The sequence below is a fragment of the Lonchura striata genome, chromosome 16 (assembly GCF_046129695.1).
Source record: "Lonchura striata isolate bLonStr1 chromosome 16, bLonStr1.mat, whole genome shotgun sequence".
Taxonomy (NCBI): Eukaryota; Metazoa; Chordata; class Aves; order Passeriformes; family Estrildidae; genus Lonchura; species Lonchura striata.
Genome location: NC_134618.1, coordinates 1,926,752 through 1,947,705, shown reverse-complemented (window position 1 = coordinate 1,947,705; position 20,954 = coordinate 1,926,752). Strand labels below are relative to the sequence as shown.

At 50.6% G+C, this 20,954-nt stretch overlaps 2 protein-coding genes across 4 annotated transcripts; both read left to right on the top strand.

The window, feature by feature from the left end:
• The first annotated feature begins 4,307 nt into the window (after positions 1–4,307).
• On the top strand, positions 4,308–12,985 carry AMDHD2 (amidohydrolase domain containing 2). 3 transcript variants are annotated; one of them, XM_021529634.3, is made up of 11 exons: positions 4,310–4,590; positions 5,141–5,277; positions 5,938–6,077; positions 6,421–6,475; positions 6,871–7,083; positions 8,113–8,201; positions 9,172–9,316; positions 9,576–9,683; positions 10,376–10,444; positions 10,882–10,983; positions 11,353–12,985. In XM_021529634.3, exons 1-11 carry the CDS (start codon positions 4,508–4,510, stop codon positions 11,439–11,441), a joined length of 1,230 nt encoding a protein of 409 aa, XP_021385309.1. In that variant the 5' UTR covers positions 4,310–4,507; the 3' UTR covers positions 11,442–12,985. The 3 variants fall into 3 exon arrangements, with proteins under 3 accessions (XP_021385311.1, XP_021385310.1, XP_021385309.1); XM_021529636.3 differs by lacking the exons at positions 10,882–10,983; positions 11,353–12,985 and adding an exon at positions 10,142–10,213 and having other exon boundaries at positions 4,308–4,590; positions 10,376–10,426; XM_021529635.3 differs by lacking the exons at positions 10,376–10,444; positions 10,882–10,983; positions 11,353–12,985 and adding an exon at positions 10,142–10,322 and having other exon boundaries at positions 4,308–4,590.
• Positions 12,986–13,362: 377 nt separating this feature from the next.
• Positions 13,363–20,646, top strand: C16H8orf33 (chromosome 16 C8orf33 homolog). Its single transcript, XM_021529637.3, has 7 exons — positions 13,363–13,404; positions 13,886–14,011; positions 16,645–16,779; positions 16,968–17,647; positions 19,135–19,225; positions 19,336–19,482; positions 19,606–20,646. The coding sequence occupies exons 3-7, from the start codon at positions 16,716–16,718 to the stop codon at positions 19,797–19,799; spliced, it is 1,176 nt and encodes a 391-aa protein (XP_021385312.1). The 5' UTR covers positions 13,363–13,404; positions 13,886–14,011; positions 16,645–16,715; the 3' UTR covers positions 19,800–20,646.
• The last annotated feature ends 308 nt before the right edge of the window (positions 20,647–20,954 follow it).

Here is a 20,954-nt window from a genome sequence, read left to right as displayed (position 1 = left end):
AAGGATAGGAGAGGGTCCTGTCTGAGGCTGCAAATGTGCTTAACATTCCGTTCTACTTTCTGTAAGGGGACCCTACTGCCAGTCTTGCATTTAAGAGAGCAGCTAAGTGCTCTCATCTCCAAGGGCAATAAGCAATTGAAAGGTCCCCTATTCCAATCACCCCTAAGGTCCCTTGTAGGTTGGTGACATCATGCAGAGACAGTTAATAGGTACTTCCAGAACCAGTGCAGAGAAGGTCCCTTCAATGGCATTTTGCTTCATGCCTTAGAACATGTAGCCTTTGTCATTAATTTATAGCACCCATGCAAGAAGAACAGAGCTGGGGTGAGCATGAACTGGGGGAGGATCACTTTGTGCCAAGTACCTGCAAATACACCCAAAGTCAAATTAACAGTCAGTAGTGCTGCCTCAGCCATGACAGTGATGCTCTGAATCCTCTGTGATGACTCCCAGCTGAAAACTCCCATTTCAAGTCCTTCACTGGTACTATTGCATCAGCAGGTTTCTCAAGTGATTCAGGGCTTTAAGAATATGAGGGGTCTTTGGGGTTTTTGAAATTCTCTTACTGCCAGGAGCACGGCAGCTCAGAGGGCAGTCCCAACTGGCAGGGTGTGTTTGGTGGTGTGTTTGGAAGAGGGGAAGGGGGTGGCTGTGCCGGCACAGCCATGGTGGTTTTGTGTTCCACGCGTGGCTGGGAGTGCTGCAGTGAGTCAGCCCTGCGGAGAGCAATGGAGTGGGGCCTCTGCAGCAGCAGCACCACAGGAACAGGGCCATCTGCAGTCAGTGCAGGCTCAGGGAGGTTCAGGACCAGATGTTAGAGCTGCCAGTACAGACAATGCTTCCACAGAGCCTGCTGACCTTGTTCTTTGTTAACCCTTTCACACTGTTTTGTTTGTTTTTTTCCAAAGGCTGCAATTTTTTTTTCACTGCTGTTGGAGAAGCATTTTTCAGTACCAGCATTTTATCTGTGATTGCTCAGAGACTGGCTTTCCTGGGGAGATCTGGCTTACAGAGAAGCATTGTATCCTGGAAAAGTAAATAAGCTTTGGGGAAGTAAAAACCTTGTGTTACGAGAAACTGAAACCAGTCGCTGTTTTCAATTACAGAGTAACAGCAGAGCTAATGACTGTAGCTCTCAGTAAACCTTGTGTCCTTCCCGGGCTGGCCATGGGAATACTGATTATAGGGCATTCTGTTGTTTCCAGCTGGCTGCACTTTCCAAACCATCACTGTGCTCAGGTGAGAGTTACTTGTCTCTGCACAGGGCTTGCAACCTCTACCCTTAGTTTTACAGCTGTTAACCATCTTTTCCGCTTGACATGATTAAATTAAATCCAGAGCACATCTTCACAATGCCACTTGCCCTGGAGTGGGAATTTTCTGTTTCAGGCTCAAAGGATTGTGTCCCAAAATGCTTATCCATTTTTGTTCCTGCTAAAGCTAATAAACACCGTTCTTTTTTATTCTGTGAACTCCTGAGAGCCACAACTTTGCAACTTGTATCAGTGGTTTTCAGCCAAGCTGGTTCTTGTGTCACAACACAAAAGCACACAGGATAAAATCCTGCCCTAACCTTATGTATTTAGGGACCGAGGCTTTTGGTGCCCACACTGTATCCACAGGGTACCTACAGGCCCCTGACAGCTCTCTTGGACCTGAGAGAGCACAAGCTGGGCAGGATGCAGCTCCTGGAGAGCTGGCGGCTTGTCTTTGCCATTTTCCTTTTGCTGGGGGACAAGCTGCCCTCACCACAGGATCAGGTTTGGCTCTTCAGGATTCATCAAGGGGATACCAGGGACTGTGTAAGTTTCAGAGCCTTTTCTGGCACTTTGAACTGCGCTGTCCGTGCTGTTACACCTGTGCTTTCTTCTTTTGCCTTTGGCAGAGGGGAAAAGGGTGACTTGAGTGGCAGAGAGTGAATTCAGCCACCCTCTCCTAATGGCTGTCTGCATGAGGTAGGCTAAGGACAAATTTTGGGAAATCATGTATATTCCTAAGACTGGTAGTTTGTTCCAAGCAGCCTCCATGGCTCCTGTGTCACTTGGGACAATTTCTTACACATCTTTGTGAAAGCCTATGAAAATCAGAAGACAAGGCCATATTTCAAGCCCCTCATGCAGCAGCAGTGCTGACCTCAGCCCCGCTCCTGCAGCTGCTCCATGTGCTCCCCAGTGCCTCCCAAGTGCACAGGTACAACTGCTCATGCTGCCAGGCAGTGAACCAAATTTGGGAATTGAGCCAGATTAAAAATAACAACCTGAAGGAAAAACATGCACATTTACTAAAGAAAATGCAAGCAAAACTACAGCCTGTGATTCCTTCCCCCTGTTACTGGGCCAGTAGAGAGAAAGAATATGGAATTATTAGAAGAGTGTGCAGTATTGGCAATGCAAGACAGGGCTAATTTAATGCTGAGAAATAAAAGGAGAACATCCAAAGGATTAAGACTGTTAGCAGCACTGGGCTGGATGTTATACATGCAGCCTCCAGGAGCAGTGCCCATCACTTGGCACAGACTGGTTCTCCCAGCAGTGCAGACAGGAGGTCTCAGCACTCTGATCCAGGCTTGGGACTGGCAGCTTGAGGATCTGTGTGGCTGAAGGGCTCTCAGATGAAACTCTGTCACTGCTCTGGGTGGGCCTGAGGCAGGATGTTCATGGTGGGTGGTCCTATTTTTGCAGTCAGTATTTGCCCTTACCTTGGCATCTCTTCCACTGCCAGCTCAAGATACTGTCACAGCCCTGTCAGCTTGTGTGTTCCTGGGGAAGGGACCTGTTTTGACCAGCGGCAGTCTGGGTGCTGTGCATGCCCTTCTGACATCCAAATTCGATTTAGCAGCTTGGATGGGTCCTTTCTTCTTCACAGACAGATAAGCAGGGCTGAGAGCTGGTTTTAGAATTCTTCTCAACTTCTAATTTTGGAGTCTCCTCAGCTCCACTTGTATGAAGCTAAAAATCATTCCCAGCAATACAGTGCTGGGTGTCCCAGATGTGCATAATTTCATGAAGAAAAACTTACAGCTCATCCAGTTCCACCCCCTGCCAAGGGCAGGGACACTTTCCACTATCCCAGGTTGCTCCAAGCACTGTCCTACCCGGCCTTGGACACTTCCAAGGATCCAGGGGCAGCCACAGTTGCTCTGGGCCATCTGTGCCAGGGCCTCAGCACCCTCACAGGGAACAATTACTTCCCAATATCCCATCTAACCCTGTCATCTGGCAGTGGGAAGCCATTCCCCTTGTCCTGCCCCTCCAGGCCCCTGTCTACAGTTCCTCCCCAGCTCTCCTGGACCCCCTTTAGGCCCTGGAAGAGGCTCCATGGACCCTTCTCTTCTTCAGGTTAACCCTCCCCAGCTCTCTCTGCCTGGCTCCAGAGCAGAGGGGTTCAGCTTTTGGAGCCTCTCTGTGGCCTGAAACCATTCTTAGCCTCAAATTCCCAAAACAGTGCTGTGGTGCACATTGTTTTCCCAGCCTCCACCAGCATCATTCCCATCTCTCCCTTTCAGGCCCCTTTCCCAGCATCCTGCTGACAATGGGAGCAGCTTGTAGCATGTACAAGCACTGACATCATGGCATGATAAGCATGGCTCAAAACCTAATAAAAACCCAATTCCAGGCCAGTCAGGGATATTACATTCTGACAAAATTACATTCCCCATCACTTTTCTTTCCTAGGAGAGATTAATCAGTAGTGTCAGAGCCCACATCTGCTGGGTGGAACCATTCCTTGTCAGCTTCCCTTGGGTTCACAGGGGCTAGTGGTCCCAGGGCGTCACAAGGGCGTCCTGCGATGGAGGTGTCAGGATGGGGATCTCAGGATGGGGTTTCTGGATGAGTTCTCAGCATGAGGTCTCAGAATGGAGTCTAGGATGGGGATCTCAGGACGGAATCTCACAATGGGTAGGGTCTCAGCATGGTTTCACAATGGGATCTCATGATGGGGGTTTGACAGTGGGGTCTCACGATGGGGCCTGGAGAGGAGGGTGCAGGACAGAGGCTCATATGGGTCTCAGGGAGGGCTCCTCCGCCGACCTGCTCAAGATGGCGGCGCCCTTCCCGTGATGGCGGCCCCGGGGCCGGTCACGTGCCGCGGGGCGGGGGCGGAGCCCCGCACATGCCCACGTGACCAGGAGCGGGCGGTGCGGCGGCGAGGCCGCGCCCAGGCCGCGCCCCCGGGCCCGGGGGCAGCGGGGCCACCGGGGCACCGGGGCAGGGACAGCGCCCCGGGCCCGGCGCTCGTCGGACGTCGCGGTGGCGCCCGCCCGGGCGGCCTCGTGGGGCTTGTTCCTCGCAGCGTCGGCTCAGAGCGCCGGGCAGGGGAGGGAGCTCACCCTCCGCCTGCCTCGGAGGCGGTGCTCCGGTGCCTCCGCCCCTCGCCGCCTGAACAAGTCCCGCGGCAGCCGCTCGCACCGGAGCCGCGGCCTGGCCTTGCTTCGCCGCGCCCGGTTCCTTCCCTCTGCGTCGGCCACCAGGGGGTTCGCGCTTCCCCCGGCTCCCACTGCCCCGCGATGCCGTCCAACAAATCCGTCTCGGACGCGCCCATCGTCCAGTTCACCAACTGCCGCATCCTGAGGGACCACCAGCTCCAGAGGTGAAGCGGGGGGTGCCACAGTGGCTGGGGTCCCAGGGGTATGGTGGTGTCCGTGGGTACCGAGGCTGCGGCGGTGCCGGGCTGTGGGGGCTCCCGGACAGGCTGCCGACCTGACCTGACACCTGCAGTGCAGAGGGAAGGTCGCCGGTTCCCCTGCGCACCGGCTCTTGGCCCTCACCCCGCCTCGCTCTACCGTCCCACGTCCCCTTTGCCGAGTTTTGGAGGGACATAGGGCGGGTTGTGGTGTATGGTCCCTGTTTTGTCTCTTCTTCCAGCCCCCTGGTGCTTTGCCCATCATCACCACCACTTTTAAGGGGTAGCCCATGAAAATCCCATTCCTGTGAGTTTTGCAGAGCCAGAGCCAGGTAGAGAGGGCTGCTTGCTGTGTCCCAGCTGAAAGAGCAGCTGTGCTCTGGCACACCCCACAGAGCCCGTGGCTGGAGGTGCCGGTGGGATCCACTTTGCTCAGGATCACTGTCACTGGGCACGCCTACCTGCTCCACATGGTGCAGATGGCACCAGAGCTTGATATGTGTGACTGTCCCTCCAGGGAGGACCTGTGGGTACGAGAGGGGAAGATCCTTAACCCAGAGAAACTCTTCTTTGACGAAAAGGGCTCTGCTGATGTCCAGCTGGACTGCAAGGACAGCATCATCGCCCCAGGTTTCATCGATGTCCAGATCAATGGTACAGTGATGCTACATGCACTTGCAGACTGGGGGCATCCTGGGTTTGTCCATCCCCGATTCCCAGCCCCACTGCGGGTGTCCTGCCCATGGCCACATTTCAGCTGCTCATGGGAGGTGTGAGTCACCCAACCAGTGACAAAGAGCAATTTTGCCTTTGGTTGCTGCTATTTTGTAAGTGATCCCCTTTAGCCAGGTGAGGGTTTCCTCTGAACTATTTTTTATCGGTATTTTGTCCTGCCCCTGCACTGGCAGGATGCCTGCCCTACCCTTTCCAGGATGTGGGAGGAGAGGGCAAGACTTCCCACAGGAACAATAACAATTAACTGCAACAGCTCTCTTCAGAAGGAAAGAGGAGCTTGTTCTAGTTGGAAGCCAGTTCCCTTTTCAGCAGAGAATCGTCACATTTTGCCCTGCATCAAAATAAAAAGGTTGTGCTTGCAAAACACTGGGTTGCTGTGGGGAAGAGCACTTCATAAGGGCAGTGATGGTGAGATTTGTACTTGTGGAACCTTGGAATGTAGGACAGAAGTGCTGGTGGAGTCCTCTGTGTCAGCGCCCTACAAATGGAACATCTCCCTCCAGTCACAAAGTCTTTCTTCAGTGTTTCCACACCCACTGAGGAAGCAGCAGTTTCACCCCTGTTTTGTTTGTGGTGCAGGAGGCTTCGGGGTGGACTTCTCTCTGGCTACAGATGACTTCAAATCAGGTATTGACCTGGTCAGTCAGAAAATCCTCTCCCATGGAGTGACCTCTTTCTGTCCCACCCTGGTGACCTCTCCTCCATCTGTATACCACCAGGTAAGGGGCCTTCTCTCCCATCCGCAGGGTGATCAGGGACTGAGGTTGGTATCAGGAGGTGGGTGGGCCAAGACTGGGATAGCTGCCAGGACAGAAAAGCCATGGGCATGAGGAGCTGGACTCTACCCTGGGTTTCTTGCCCTCAGCATTTAGAATGCTGAGACAGCCATGTCTCCCAAGCGAGCTCTGCACACCAAGGCTTGAGACAGCTTTTCCTTTGTGGGCTGTGATGGTCCCAAGTGGTCCAGCTACAAATATCCCTGTGGACCTGACATTTGGGTCTGATTTGGCAGGCTGGGGGGCTGTGTCTGTGTTGCCATGTCTGACAAACCTCTTTCTCTAGGTTCTCCCTCAGATCAGTGTAAGAAATGGGGGAGCCCATGGAGCAGGAATCCTGGGTAAGTGGATTCAATCCTCTGTGGTGCTAGTCTAGGTGGGCAATTATCTTGTTCGCAGTTGACATGAAAGAAGTTACAGAGCACAAATAGGGGAGGAATGCATAGGTGGGCACAGACCCACCTTGTCCCTTAGTCTGTGCTGGCTTTTACTGTGTTTTCTGTCATCATACACATTGCTCCAGCCCCTCTGGGGCCCCTGGAGCAATGGCAGTGGGATGGCTTGGCTTGGCCAGTGGCCAGCACTGCATCTTCACTGTGATGAGCTTACAGTTGCTTGAGACGTGTAATGCTGCAGAAAAATGGCAAGAGTGTGACTGGAGCAGAGTAGACATCAGGTTTCATGGTTCTTGGCAGGGGAAGGAAGGGTCATGGTTCTTTTTTTCCTGTTTGGACAGGAGCCCACCTGGAGGGGCCGTTCATCAGCAAGGAGAAAAAGGGTGCCCACCCGGAGCACTGCCTCCGCACCTTTGAGGCAGGTGCTTTCCAGGACCTGCTTGCCACCTACGGCTCCCTGGACTGTGTCCAGATAGTGACCCTGGCCCCTGAAATGAGGAGGAGCAGTGAGGTGATCCGGGAGCTCACCAAGCGGGGCATCTGCGTCTCCCTGGGTAAGGGCTGGGTTTAGGGAAGCTCTGGCTGCCCCTCCCTTGAGGCTGTGGCATCTCTAACGTGTCTCAGTGCAACTGGACGGGGTGGGATTCTGGATGGAGATGACAGACCTGTCACAAATGGGGACCTCACTTGATGCTGTCAATCTGTCATGGCAAGGGCCAAAGTTTGTATCGACTTAGAAGCCCCTGCAGTAAACACAAGGTGCTGTTCTAACACAGGGAAGAACAGCAGTCTTAGTTGGAGGTTTGATGATGTGGAAGGGTTCAAACTCTGAAGTTCCACTGCTTTCAGCCTTATGTGACAGGTGAAATCATTTTCCAAAGGTTACTGTTTGTTTGATAATTCTGTTTTTCAACTGGAAGTACTGTAGGAACCTCTTCCACCAACATCTGGCTGGCTTCTGACTTAAAACTGGCTGTGTTTTTCTTTTCCTTTGCTTCACAGACTCTTCTTTGTCTCAGATCATTGAAGAAGTTTTTTTAAAGGGGGGAAGTTATTTAGGGTGAAATTAAACCTCAAGTGAGAAGGGCATTCATACAGCAGACTGTCTCTTATCCCAAAGCCACATAAAGAGCTCCAGAAAGGCAAGGTTAGCACACAGAGCTGCTGTCCTGTTGGGGAAACAGAAGTTTCTTTCTTGATAGTTTCATTCCCATATGTTTTGCTAGCAAAGTTCCCACTGTTGTGAGGGTGTTTTCTGATAATTCTCTACAAAACATTTAAGTGTCTGAGGCCAGCAGAAAGGCGTATCATTGGACCTCAAACTCAGCCTGAAGACAACATGCTGTGAGCAAGGCAGCATTGTGACAGCTGTGATGTGAACACTGAAGGCATTCAGGTGACACACCCACCCCCCAGAGTCCTCCCACCGGGTCATGGCCAGACACATCTGTGTTGAGGCTGCACCTGAGACCTCAGGCCAGGGTTGGCATTAGAGCATAGTCCAGTGATGGAGTGTCTTTGCTCCTGTAGGGAAATCAGTGGAGAGATGGGCAGAGGAATCAGGCATTGGTCTGTGTTCCCAGGTCACTCAGTGGCTAATCTGTCCCAGGCCGAGGAGGCTGTGCAGCACGGAGCAACCTTCATCACTCACCTCTTCAATGCCATGCTGCCGGTGAGTCCCCAGAGGCACCTGCCCTGCTCCAGGGCTGCTTTTGGGCTTTGTCTCCTGCTCCCCATGGGTCTGTGTTCTCCCCAGATGGCTTTGTACCATGCTTTGCAATGAGGTTTTGGCACTGAACCTCTGGCTTCACATTCCTACTACTGGATCTGAAAGAGATTCAAGGCTGTAGCAGACTCTTGAAGTTCATCACTGAGAAGGACTAGCAAGTATTAGTGGGTGAGAGCTGGACATGCCCTTTCTGTGCACACAGACCCCCTCCTGTGTGTGGACAGCAGGGAAGGGGGGGGATTCTGCCCCACTCGGATGAGACCCCCACCTGCAGAACTGCTTCCAGCCCTGGGACCTTCTGTCAGAAGGATGTGGACCTGCTGGAGTGAGTGTAGAGGAAGCCACAGAGATGCTCCAAGAGCTGGAGCCCCTCTGCTATGGAGCCAGGCTGGGAGAGCTGGGCGTGTTCACCTGGATAAGAGAAGGCCTCAGAGAGACCTCAGAGCCCCTTCCAGTGCCTAAAGGGGCTCCAGGAGAGCTGGAGAGGGACTTTGGACAAAGGCCTGAAGTGGCAGGACAAGGAAGAATGTTTTCCCACTGCCACAGGACAGGGTTAGATGGAATATTGGGAAGAAATTCTTGGCTGTGATGGTACTGAGACCCTGGCACAGGTTGCCCAGAGGAGCTGTGGCTGTCTCGGCCCTGGAAGCATTTAAGGTCAGGTTGGATGGGGCTTGGAGTACCCTGGAATAGTGGAAAGTGATGCTGCTCATGGAGGGGTTGGAATAAGATAAACTTTATGGTCCCTTCCAACTCAAACCATCCTGTGATTCTGTGATTAAAGGCAATGCCCAGGTTTGCCTGGTAAAGCTGCCCAGGCACTGTGATAGAGATGGCAGCTGCATCCCCTGTAATGAAGTCTCAGCCAGTGTGTCCTGGTCCTCTCTCTTCTCCTCTCTCTCCCCTTGAGCAGTTCCACCACCGTGACCCTGGCATTGTGGGGCTGCTGACAAGTGACAAGATTCCTTCTGGGCGGAGGGTCTTCTATGGCATGATTTCTGATGGCATCCACACCAACCCTGCTGCCCTGCGCATTGCCCACCGAGCCCACCCCAAAGGTGAGCCATGGCAGTCCCCACAGTGTTACCAGCTATTCCCTCTGAGCACTGTACCATCTCCCAGAAGACATTTGTGCTGCCCTTGCTGTCTGGAAGGGCACAGTCACTTGTGCTGATCCCTCAGTCCTCTTGCTTTGGTGCAATGTCGCTGGAGACACGTGGTTCCTCTCTGGGAGGGTCAACAAGGAACAGTGCTTGGATGGAGCTGCAGCAAAATCAGCAGCAGTGTTTACAAGGCCCCTTTCCTTGTGTTCTGCAGGGCTGGTGCTGGTGACAGATGCAATTGCTGGCATGGGGCTAGCACCGGGTCGGCACACACTGGGTCAGCAGGTGGTGGAGATCGATGGGCTGAACACGTACATCGCAGGTAAGTGCTCTTCCTCTTGCTGAAGAGCTGGGGACAGTGCTGCCACTGGCACCATTCCTGAGGAGCTGAGCACACCTTGCTGTCCCTGTTGGTGTGTGGCAGCGTTTGTGCCATCCTCTTGGGTTTCGATGCCTGGTGGATCTGCAGTGACTTGGCCTTGGGGATAATGAAACTCCTGGTAAAGAGGAGAAGTGTGCTACCCTTGTTGAGGAATCTGTCCAGTTACAGCTGTCTGCAACACTTTGAAAGCTTCATTGCCCAGTGTCAGGGGTGCTAGAGGTTCAGGGTGTCAGTAAGGACAGAGAAATCTTAGAGCTATTTATTGTCCCTTTTCTTCATTATAACACTACCACTACTTGCTAGCTAAATTCCCTAAGTTTCAAATTCCTAAGCAGATGAAGACTGGGAAAGTATTTCAGAGAAGGAACATTCCTTTCTCCATTCCCCTCCTCTGGCAGCAGATGTCTGTGTTGTGAGATGGTTTCACCCAGTCCAGCTGGTCTGATAGTGGAGCTGCAAGTAAAACCCAGGTACCTCTTCCTGTGCCCCAGGAGAAAGTGGCTGCAGGCCCTTTAGCTTGCTCCTCCTGCTACACAGGACTTCTGCACTTCTGGTCCCATTATGCTTCCCTAGTGCCCTGCTTCTTGTGTGAGCTATGGGCACTGCTCAGTGCCATCCTATTTCTCTCCCAGGCACAAAGACCCTGAGTGGCAGCGTGGCGACCATGGACACTTGTGTGCGACACTTCCAAGAAGCCACAGGTAAGAGAGCCTTGTCCACAAGTTGCTGCTCCCTATGTTGACACGGGAGGAGGTCTTGCTTTTCCCAGATGTCTCCATTCCACCAGGAATGTTCCCTCTCACTTGAGACATGGCAAGGGCTGGAATCCCTGCCCTCAGATGAGCCCCTTTTTGAGGGGAAGTTTCAATTTAACCCACAGAACTAATGAGAGATGAACTGTCCTGCTTCTTCCTCACAAAAGTGAATGGTTTTCTCCGTACCCTAGGTATTCAGTTTTCCTATGCCTGCTCTCTCCTGTAGGGATATTTCCCTTTCCAGCTCCAGCTGGCCGTGCTGAGGGTGTTCCATCTTGGGTCCATCAACTGCCTGGTTGACAGCTGCCTTGTCCAGGGGGATTTGGGCTGCTCTGGCAATGGGGCTCTGGCTGCCCTAACATCTCCCCAATTCTCTGTCCAAGGGTGCTCAGTAGAGACTGCGTTGGAGGCAGCATCTCTGCATCCCGCTCAGCTCCTGGGGATTGAACATAAAAAGGGGACACTGAATTATGACTCCGATGCAGGTACTGGTGTGGGCACAGCATGTACTGGTATGGAGACAATGGTGCCAGGGCTCACAAGTGCTGGAGCAAAGCAGGGGCTGCTGTAAGCACATGCTCATCCCCTGTTTCAGTGGGAGCTGCAGGGAGACTTGCTCCACCTGGGATATGCTCTGGGCTTTTGCTCCAGTGTTTTTTTCCTTGGATGCTGGTGGTTTGGGAAACCTTCTAGAGTGCCCCCCACATCTCAGCTGAGCAGAAAGCAGAGCTGCTATTGCCAGGATTGCACTGCAGCGCCATCCTGGGGTGGGGAGAAGCCCTCCCGCAATGATCTCAGCTCTCTCCAGCAGCTCCATTCTGACAGCTGCTTTCTTTCTCTCTTGTTCAACACAGATTTCCTAATGCTGAATGACAGCCTGTATGTGCGAGCCACATACATTGCCGGCGAGGAAGTCTGGCGACAGGATGTCTTGGGCATGTGACACTGGGCTGTCCCAGTGCCCTCCAGGGCTCACTGGCACTGTGGTTAGCAGCTCTGGCAACCACTCCACTTCTCTCTTTTGGTTTCTTTTCCCAATTCCTTCCTGCAACTCCCTCTAAGGAGCCTCATACCAAAGAGATGCATTTTCCAGCTTCCAGTTCAGCCATGCCTGCCAAGAATTTGTTGGTGCTCAGTTGGTGGTATGGGGAAAGAAGGCAGCTCTGTGCTGGCAACGAATGCCAATCCTGGAGTGACCTACAGGACTGCACATCTGTCCTGCCCCCAAACAGGTGCTCCTGTCACCATCTGACAGCAGTGAGGAGTTGTCCCAGCCTTTGCACAGTTTATACAGCACACACTAACCTGCTCTGCACCTGAGGCAGGCTCAAGCCATTCCAATTCTTCTGCCTGCTGTTTGCTTCGCTTCCAGGTGGCCATGACTTGTTAGACATCAGCTTCCACCAACTCAACTTGCAGCTCTTCCCATGACAAGGTTTCTGTTGTGTAAGCAGAAGCCGAGGATCACATTCGGATCTCCTGACAGCCCTTCTGTCGTGTGTCCTCAGAGCTGCCTCAGCTGCCTCAGCTCGCTTACTTGGTGTCCTTGTGGGGCTGAATCCTCAGGGCAGAGATCAAATCCAGGAATACCAAGGCATTGCTGGTCCGTTGTGCCTTTTTCCTGCATGGGCACTGCGTCCACAGAGCTGGAGATATGAACAGCGTCCTACGACACAAAACAATGTTCCTTTTACTCCTTGCTCTGTCGAGATGGGTTCTGCAGGCTCTGTGCCAGCCATACCAAGAAGAGCCTTTGCATCACCTGCAGGGTTTGTGCATTCCTCAGGCTATGGATGGGAAGCTTTTGCTTTAGGGGATGCATCCAGACTGGTGGTGACAGGCTCACAAGCCCTCAGTCCAGCTCAGGCACTGAGGGAGAGGAAAACTGCAGTGGGATTCTGGTCTTTCAAGATAGATACAATAGCTCATTATTTTGTGCTCATTATCTTCTCCAATACTTGACTGTCAGATTTTTTACTGATGCTGGGACACTTATATGTGAGGACTGATGCTGATTTCAACCCTACTCAACCACTCAGAATAAGCCTTGAGATAAAGTCTCAAGACAACCTTGGGTAAGGCTCAAACCACTGAGGAGGTTTTTGTAATGAGGAGAGGGCTCAGCAAGGGTGGAGATTGTAACGCAGACAAAAGTCTGATTTGGATTGGCAGAAGTGTACCGATTTTTCCAGTACCATTTTATAATCTTTAGCAGCAACACTAAGAAGTGCTTCCCCAGCACTTTAGAGCCCTTCTGTCAGCCTTGGAGAATTTCTAACATCAACTGCCAATGACGAGAAATTACAACCTCCATGGTTTGAAGCATTTGAGAGACACCAAGCCCTGTGCAGTGACATGCTACGCTGCTGCAGTACTGACCTCAGGGGGATCTTCTGGCTGTTGAACACAATCCAAGAGGGGGAAATGCCTATGAAACAAGCTTTTATTTACAAAATTAAATAATCAAAAGGAAATCTAAACTAGAAATGGGATTAGACAGTGCCAGTAGGTGTATATTACCCTTTTTTGCCTGCCCTGGTGCTTGCTGGCACGGCCTCTGTCAGGCTGGTGTGGGTGCTCCTGCGGGGGTTTGGCTCGGGGAAGGCGGCCCCGCCGGACACCCGCGGCCCGGTCCGTGGGCACACGTGTGGGGCGCAGGGGAGCAGCAGGGAGGCGCGGGGGGACAAACGCGCGGCCCAGGCGGGCGCCGGGTCTGCGGCCCGCCGGGCCCGGCCTGTGGGGCGGGGCGGCAGCGCGGGGAGCGGCCCGAGCGCCGCGGCGGGGACCCGGGAGGCGGCCCCGAGCCCCGTTGGCGGTGCCGGCCCGGCGGGGCCCGTGACCGGAGGTGGGCGGCGCGGCGGGGCCGCTTCCTCCGGCGGCGGTGCGCGGAGCTCGGCGTGCGGCAGGTAAGGCCCGACCCGCGCCGAGCCCCTCTCATTGCAGTGTTCTCCCTGAAGTCTCCCATCTCTGGTGCCTTTCCCAGCCCCTTCTTATCTCCTTATCCTGAACATGCTTTCTGTTCCTAGTGTTTTAGTGTGCCTTGTCCACAGGCGGGCTACAAACCTTAACTTCCACCTGCTTATCAAGAGGCAGCTAGCGTAGAAGTAGAGCATATAGGGCCTCAAGGGCTTGTGTTTAGGCTAAAAATAAATTCTGTGTGTTACCAGCGCTGTGCTAAAGGGAAATTTCTTGCTTTGGAGGCATTATGCCATTGCCTAAGCTTCAAGAAAAATGAGAAATCTTCCATTTGGGGCTTTAAAAAAGGGACAGGTGGAGAAAAAGATGAAAAAAAAAAATCGGGGGGTAGTCCTAGCTTGCTGGGAGTGGTGAGGTTTCCTGCTAGTAAGAGCTGTAATTTTTGTAACGCATTTGGTGCTCTCTACACAGGACACGTGTCTCTGTGCTATGCTGATTTATGGTATAAATGGGCTGTTACACAGCACACCTCCAGTGTAAAGCCAGGTGTGATCTCCTGTGAGAGGGGAGGAGGCCTCAGGAAACTCAGTTTTGGAGGTGAGAGATTTGTGCTTCTAATCATTCTGCCTTCCCCACACAATGTCTAAGGATCCCCAGGGTGTGTTCCAGGAGGAGCTGGAGTGGTGCATTTCATAACTGGAGGCAGATCTACATCTCATTCCACATCCCAAACTAGGTATGTTCCTCTTTTCCAGCCCATACCCCCCCCCATATTCTTGCCTTGGATGTGATTTAGCAGATGTGGATGTTTTTCTGTTTATTCTCTCCTTTATGTTCCCTGTTATTGTGTTATTTGGGATTTGTTCTAAACACAGGACAACACTGGGCTTTAGGGACTGTGTTTTTGGAAGCAGTTTTATTTTTTATTCATTTAGTGTTTGTTCTCTCTGCTTTCTATATTCTTTGTCATGTTCTTTTTTCCAATATGACTTGTTTGGTTCTGCTACAGCTTTGCCTTTGTTTTTCATCTTAGGGAAATCCTGTGCCAGTGTGTCTGGCCCTTAAATACCAGTAGGCTTATTTTTGTGAAGCTTTTTTCAGGGAAAAATTATATGGAAGATAAAATTCTATAAGGTCATAGTTTGATCTTGTTAGTCCAATTTGTAGAGCTGCAGACACATGTCCTATCAGGTACCAGTATTGAACTGACACATGTCAGTACCTAACCCTGGGAGAGGACTGTGAACCCTATGTAAGATGCTCAGGTGAGTGTTTGCTGGCCTGCCTGAGGATGGAGTAGTAACTGATAGGTGCCTACACCTTGTGCTTGAGCATCAGGCTCCAGGAAAAATTAAGGCTGAGAGGGTTGTGGTTGTTCATCCTGGAGAGGGACGGCTCTGAAGAGAACCTCAGGGCCCCTTCCAGTGCCTAAAGGGGCTCCAGGAGAGCTGGAGAGGGACTGGGGACAAGGGATGGAGGGACAGGACACAGGGAATGGCTTCCCACTGCCAGAGATAATGCTTAGATCAGATACTAAGAAGGAATTCTTCCCTGTGAGTGTGGTGAAGCCCTGGCACAGGGTGCCCAGAGAAACTGGTTACCCCTGGATCCCTGGCAGTGTCCAAGGCCAGGCTGGACAGGGCTTGGAGCAACCTGGGATAGTGGAAGGTGTCCCTGCCCATGACAGGAGTGGATGAACTTTAAAAGTTTCTGCCCAAGCTATTCTGTGATCAGACCATTCTGTTACAAATGTGTCCTGTGCTGGTCTCCAGTGCCCAGCAGCAGGGAAGGCAGCTCCTGAATGGGAAGCAGGAGCTGAGCACAGGAATGAGGCAGCAGAAGCAGTGCCCTGGCCAGAAAAGGACCCTTTTGCACAGTATGTGAGCCAGGAGAGCTGAGCAGTGGTGCTGATGGTACTTAGGCTCTGCCTGGAGTCCCAGCTGCTAGAGAAGTCTGGTGAGGAGGCAGATCCAACATCTAGTCAGGAATTCAGGATCTGGATCAATGAGTTGTTTGGCTGTAGCACTGTATGCATGAGGTACTCAGCTTAGAGTAACTTCCAGGTGAGGGAGGGAAGCTTTTCCCTGGAGCTTTCTCTACCTCTTGTTGTGTAACTGGCCTGGGTTGCAGCTAGCCAAACCCCTTGAAAGAAGAGTTCATGTGGTCAGGACCCTGACACCCAGATGCTGTGAAGGTACATCTCACTTCTGTCCCACCATGGTCAGGGTGCATCAGGCCCAGCATCACTGGCTGAGACAGGGAGGGTGTTGTCCCTCTGCCCTGCCTGGGGCAGCCTCACCTCAAGTGCTGGGGGCATTTTGGGGCACCACAATGCCAGAAGGGTCTATAACTGTTAGAGAGTGTCCAAGGGGAGGGATATGAGGATGCAGCAGGGTCTCAAGGGGAAGCCATAGGAGGAGCAGCTGAGGGCACTTGGTTTGTTCAGCTGGAGGAGGTGGAGCACAGAGCTCATCAGGGCTCCTGAGGGGCAGCAGAGGGGCAGCTCCGATCTCTGCTTTCTGTGACCAGAGACAGGACCTGAGGGAATGGCTGGAGCTATGTTAGGGGGTGATTATTAGGCTGGATGTTAAGGAAAGGTTCTTTCCCGAGAGGATGGTCAGGTGCTTTAGCTAGGAGACTCTCAAGTTGTTCTGTGGCTTAAAATAAGTGGGAAAAACACTACAAGACTATATTTAGGGTTTCCAAATTGAGGTCTTGGGGACCACTGTCATAGAACAACTCTGTTTGTTTTGTAGAGAATTTGTTCTAACACAAAAGCTTTGGATTCTTCTTGTGGTCAGGCTGGTTTGTAAGCAAGAGCAAGAGTCCTGTTTTTCAGGGTATGCCCTCTACTAAGATTTTTTCCAGTTTCCCAGAGAAGAAACACTGAATTAGATTCTGGGATTTGTCTTCACCTTGAGGGAAAGATTGCTAAGCCCTCTGTAGCTTCTGTGCCATTAGCAGTACACTCATTGCAGTGTAAGAGTCTGACTGTAAGTAATAAGCAGTTAAGATTTTTTTTTTCCCCTCTGTAGGAACCTCTCACAGTATTTGAGCTTCTGGAAGCACTTGGGAATTTCCTTTCAATTGAATGTTAGTTATGGATTAGTCAGAGGTGGTATGAACACAGAGCACATTAAGAGAATAATCAGTCATCAGCATCCCACAGTGTGGGTTTTAAGGCCCACTGTAAACTGTTTCTTGTCTCTCTTGGTGTTTTTTGAGTGCAGCAGAAGAGACCCAACACATTTTCAAGGTCCTGCACTCCCCTGAGACTCCTCTTGCAGAGAAGCAACAAGTGATGAGCAATGAGTTTGGGGATTGTCATCTCAAGATGGATGAGGGTCAGAAGAGCATGGAGAAAGGTGAGCTTGAGGTGTCCCTCGGGGGATGGTGAGATTTGGTTCTTTTCTGTAGATTTCTTACGTTGCAGCCTTAATTGAGTCATCTCTCTCCACTCTCTTTAGAGTGGAAACTGCAGTGGTACCCCCATGGTAGGAAACTGGTGCATGGAGAACACCAGTATTGAAGCAATATTTTTTGTCTTTTCTAGGCATGACCCCTGATGTTGTGGAAGTACAGCCAAGCAAGGGACAGGCTTCAGATGGTGTGAAACAGTCTGACCCAATGCCTGAGGCAAAGCCAGAGTTGTTCACATCATCTGGCAGCAGATTCCAATTTGATTTTACACTTTCCAAGACTGACTCAGAAGCTGATCCTGGTGACAGTAGTGCTGAGCAGGTACAAAACTATGTCAGAGCCACCAAGCAGGAGAACTGGAATGGTGCCTTGAGGTTTTCTGCCTCTGGAAAAGAACCCAAGTTTGCTTTCAACTTTGCCATCCCAGATGAAGACTGTCCTGATCTTCAGTTACTTCCAGCAAGTCAACATACAGAGCACACAGCAGATTCTTCACTCCCTGCTGAATCAGCAGCTCTGCCACAGGCTGCAGCCTTGCGGAAGCCTGAGGCGACTCAAGAGACAGGGAATACACCCAAAGAGGATAGAAGCCATGTCCTATCAAAGATCACCCAAACAGAGACAGCCCCTGCAGATGCAGCAATGACAGAGAAATCAACAGGAAGTGGGGCTGCCCAGAAAAAAAAGAAGAAACAAAAAGCACCTGTCAGTAAAAACAAAGCAGAAGAAACTGAGACCAGCAGGAAGGCAAAGGCAGAAGCTAACAGCTGTCAAAATACAGATACTTCCCATCAGGATGAGAAGATCTCTCAGGTAGTTAAATACTGATGGGATCCCGTTATTTATAAACTCTTGAGCTAAAGAGACACTTTATTATCTATCTTTGTACAGATGAACAATTAGCATACTGCCCTGAGATGGAAGCTAAAAGACCACATTTGCTGCTTACATGTTCCAGCAGCTGTTAGCTTTCTCTGCTACGCAGCTGAGGAACCTGACCAGAGCAAAGGAAGTTAATGGTCCTTCAGATTTGTGCTGAAAGATTTCATGTTTAGGCTTGTGACAGCTAATCCTGGGGAGCTGGATGCCATGTTTTCTTAAGGAAAAAAAAAATAGGAAATGGAGGTAACTGTTTTCAGTTGGTGCCAAGCTGGTGCCTGTGGGTGCTGAGCCAGGCCCTGTAGCTCTGATGTGTGTGTTGCAGGGTGAATTACTTTTGTAGTACAAGGAGCAAAGCCAAGGCACAGAACTGCCACCTGGTGTAGCCAAGGACCTGTGGTAGAACTCAGGGGTGCTTCTGAGAAGGTGCTTCCTCTGAAGGGCATGGCCCAGAAATCAACTGAAATTGCAAGTTATGTGTAAACACAACATTAAGACACACCCTGAGGTTTTCTATTCTGCTAAGATCCAGGTCTTCATTTTATTTTACCTTCCAGCATTGGTGTAGACTTATACTAACAAACAGTGCCAGGTGATCTATATTGTGACACCAGATTGCACAAAACCTTCCTTTTCTTAATATTTTACAAGGAAATTGCACTGATTGTTCTCCTGCCTCTGGAACATTTCATCCAAAGGTCTGCTTCACCTGCAGTCCTACCAATAAACACTGCTGAGCACCAGAGACACAGGAAGAGTTGAAGGTCAAGTAAAGCCCCTCCATTCCTTTGGAAGGACACTGTTGTAGGTAAAATGAGACAGTGTGAGGGTATTTGTATTTACATGTACATAACAGTTAAGAGTTGCTTCAGTCCCAGGGTGCAGCCCTGTTTCCCTGTCCCACTGCTGACTTAGCCAGCTGGCTTTGCTCAGTGGCATGTGGCTTCCTTCATCTCCATGGGCTTCATCTTCCTTGTCCCTCAAGCACTTCTGGTTGAGCAACCACAAAGGAGCTGAGAAGAAATACTCAGCTTCTGATTTTGTCCATTGTTTGTTTGTTTTTGATTTTGTGCAGGTTTGAGGATAGGGGTTTTGTGTTGTTAATGTTTATTTCTCTCATCTGTAAGTTTCTTTGAAAGCTGAACACCTTTCCAGAAAACAGCACATTCTAAATGCCAGCCACACATCAAATCCATCTAATAGAGACAGTGAGTTGCAGCTAAACATTTGCACAGTTCTTTTACTTTATTTGATGAAAAACACTAGAGGGAAAATGTAATGAAGTCTACTAAGCAATCACCAGAACATAATATTTGGAAAAGTCCTGACTTTACGGAGTTCCCTTTCATCCTGTGTAGCAACTGCTGCTGTAATTTTTGGGTAATTTACTTCCTCTTGCTCACTGTGCTTTATGCTGATAGGAGTCAGAAGAGCAGCTGTGGAAGGAGGTGGACTGGTGTGTGAACCAGCTGGAACTTGGCTTGAAGACACAGAAACCCACTCGAAAGCAGGGTAAGCATTGCAGTAAAGAAGAGGTCTCTCCTGGGGGCAGCATTGGCAGGAATGCAGGGGCAGAGCCAGCAGGGAGCCTTAACCTATGTGTTGTTTCTCCATTGCTGCAGCTGAGGAGGCTCTCAGGGCAATCAGGACATTGCGCAGTGACAAGGCTCCACTGGTGAAGAAGCGTCAGCTCATGAGATCGATGTTTGGAGACTATAGGAAGAAGATGCAGGAGGAGCTGTGCAGAGAGCTGAAACTTATGGAAACAGGTAGGAGAAATTTCCACGGTGAGGAGGAGAAGAAAAGGAGTCAATCCTGCCCTATGCTTTGCGGACTGAGGCCTCGCTATATGAGATGACTGAACGTTTCTTATTATTTCTCCCCTCTTTAAGCTGCAAAATCTGCCAAGATCATGGAGTTGAAGGGAAGCATCCATAAGAAGAATGGCCAGTTTGTCCGGAAGTGCTTGGGAGCTTGCAGGAAAAGCCACAGTTTGGGAGAATCCCCTTCAGAGTCACACAGGACACTTAACACAGGCTTATTCAATTTCTCAACTCCCCAAGAATTTCACTTTAATTTCTTCTAGAAAAGTCACTTTGACTAAAACTGTGCCAGATCTCCTGTAAATTGAAGAATGGTGGAAAGGTACTGTGCAGAAGGAAATGTCATGTGTGAATCTCTGAATCTTCTTCCAGGGTGCCTTATCAAGAAGTTTAAAGTAGATCTGCCTACTATGCATATGACCCCAAAACTCAGCCTACTTAAATGCTCCTCTGTGCTCATATTGGACTTTAAAAGGGTCAGCAGTGTGGAAGGATCTGCTTTCTTTCCTGTAGAATTGACATTAACTGTAGAATCTGTCTTTGTACCATGAGATTTTCCCTTTCTCCCGTTGCTCTTAAATAAAGCAGAGCCTTTCTAGCAGCTGAGGTAGCAATGCATACAGCAGGGAATGGTTTGGAATCAATATCCAGAGCAGTGGATAGCTGGGTGCTTCCACTCCCCAAGTCTGTGTGAATGCAGCTTCTGGCACCCAGCAGATACCAGCAGAGCATCATCCCTGACCCGGAGGAGCATGAGCTCAGGGTCTTTGGGGAAAAGTGAGCGAGGCCCATTTTTGCTCATTCATCTCTTTCACTGACAAGTACAGACCTAGAATAAAACTGCACATCATGATTTAATCCAGCCTAGAGATGTAAGGACGGTTGTTTCTAGGAAAACAGGGAAAATTTTTGTTGCTGAAGCTAGGTTCTGGACAGCTAGGAAGGATGTGTACTATCAGCTCTTAAATAAAGTTTATAAGTAGCTCAGTTACAACCACTAATGCCTCAGAGGGAAAATTAGCTGCATGCCAACCTTGGGGGATGGTAAAATAAACTGTCACAGCCCAAAGACTCTTCCATTTGATTTGTATTAAATTTTGGCTTTTTGAATGTGTGTCTCCAGTCAATACTGCTTGAGTCACTGAACCTATCTCTTAAGTTCATGCAGAAGATCTTCCCACCAAGTGTAAAAAATGCTGAAAGAAGTGCTGTGAAAGGCTACCTGGTATCAGGTATCCCTAGGGAGCAGTGCATTCCTGCCTTTTATAGTCCAGTCAACCTTTGTGAAAAGTGGGAAATGGGAATGTAGCCAGATTCCAGGGAGTGCTGAGAGCAGCTGAGAGATGGTGAAAAACATAGGCTGTGAAAGACTGAAAACCTGATTGTAGCTCTAAAAAATTAATTAAAAAATTAAAATT

What these genes read in the sequence shown, in the direction of transcription:
- C16H8orf33 (XM_021529637.3), top strand. Translation starts at nt 16,716, where the DNA reads ATGAGCAATGAGTTTGGGGATTGTCATCTCAAGATGGATGAGGGTCAG. An exon ending in AGGATGAGAAGATCTCTCAG is followed by an intron (nt 17,648 to 19,134) that starts GTAGTTAAATAC and finishes TTATGCTGATAG; the next exon opens with GAGTCAGAAGAGCAGCTGTG. An exon ending in GAAACCCACTCGAAAGCAGG is followed by an intron (nt 19,226 to 19,335) that starts GTAAGCATTGCA and finishes CCATTGCTGCAG; the next exon opens with CTGAGGAGGCTCTCAGGGCA.
- AMDHD2 (XM_021529634.3), top strand. Translation starts at nt 4,508, where the DNA reads ATGCCGTCCAACAAATCCGTCTCGGACGCGCCCATCGTCCAGTTCACC. An exon ending in CATCGATGTCCAGATCAATG is followed by an intron (nt 5,278 to 5,937) that starts GTACAGTGATGC and finishes TTTGTGGTGCAG; the next exon opens with GAGGCTTCGGGGTGGACTTC. An exon ending in GCTGAACACGTACATCGCAG is followed by an intron (nt 9,684 to 10,375) that starts GTAAGTGCTCTT and finishes TTTCTCTCCCAG; the next exon opens with GCACAAAGACCCTGAGTGGC.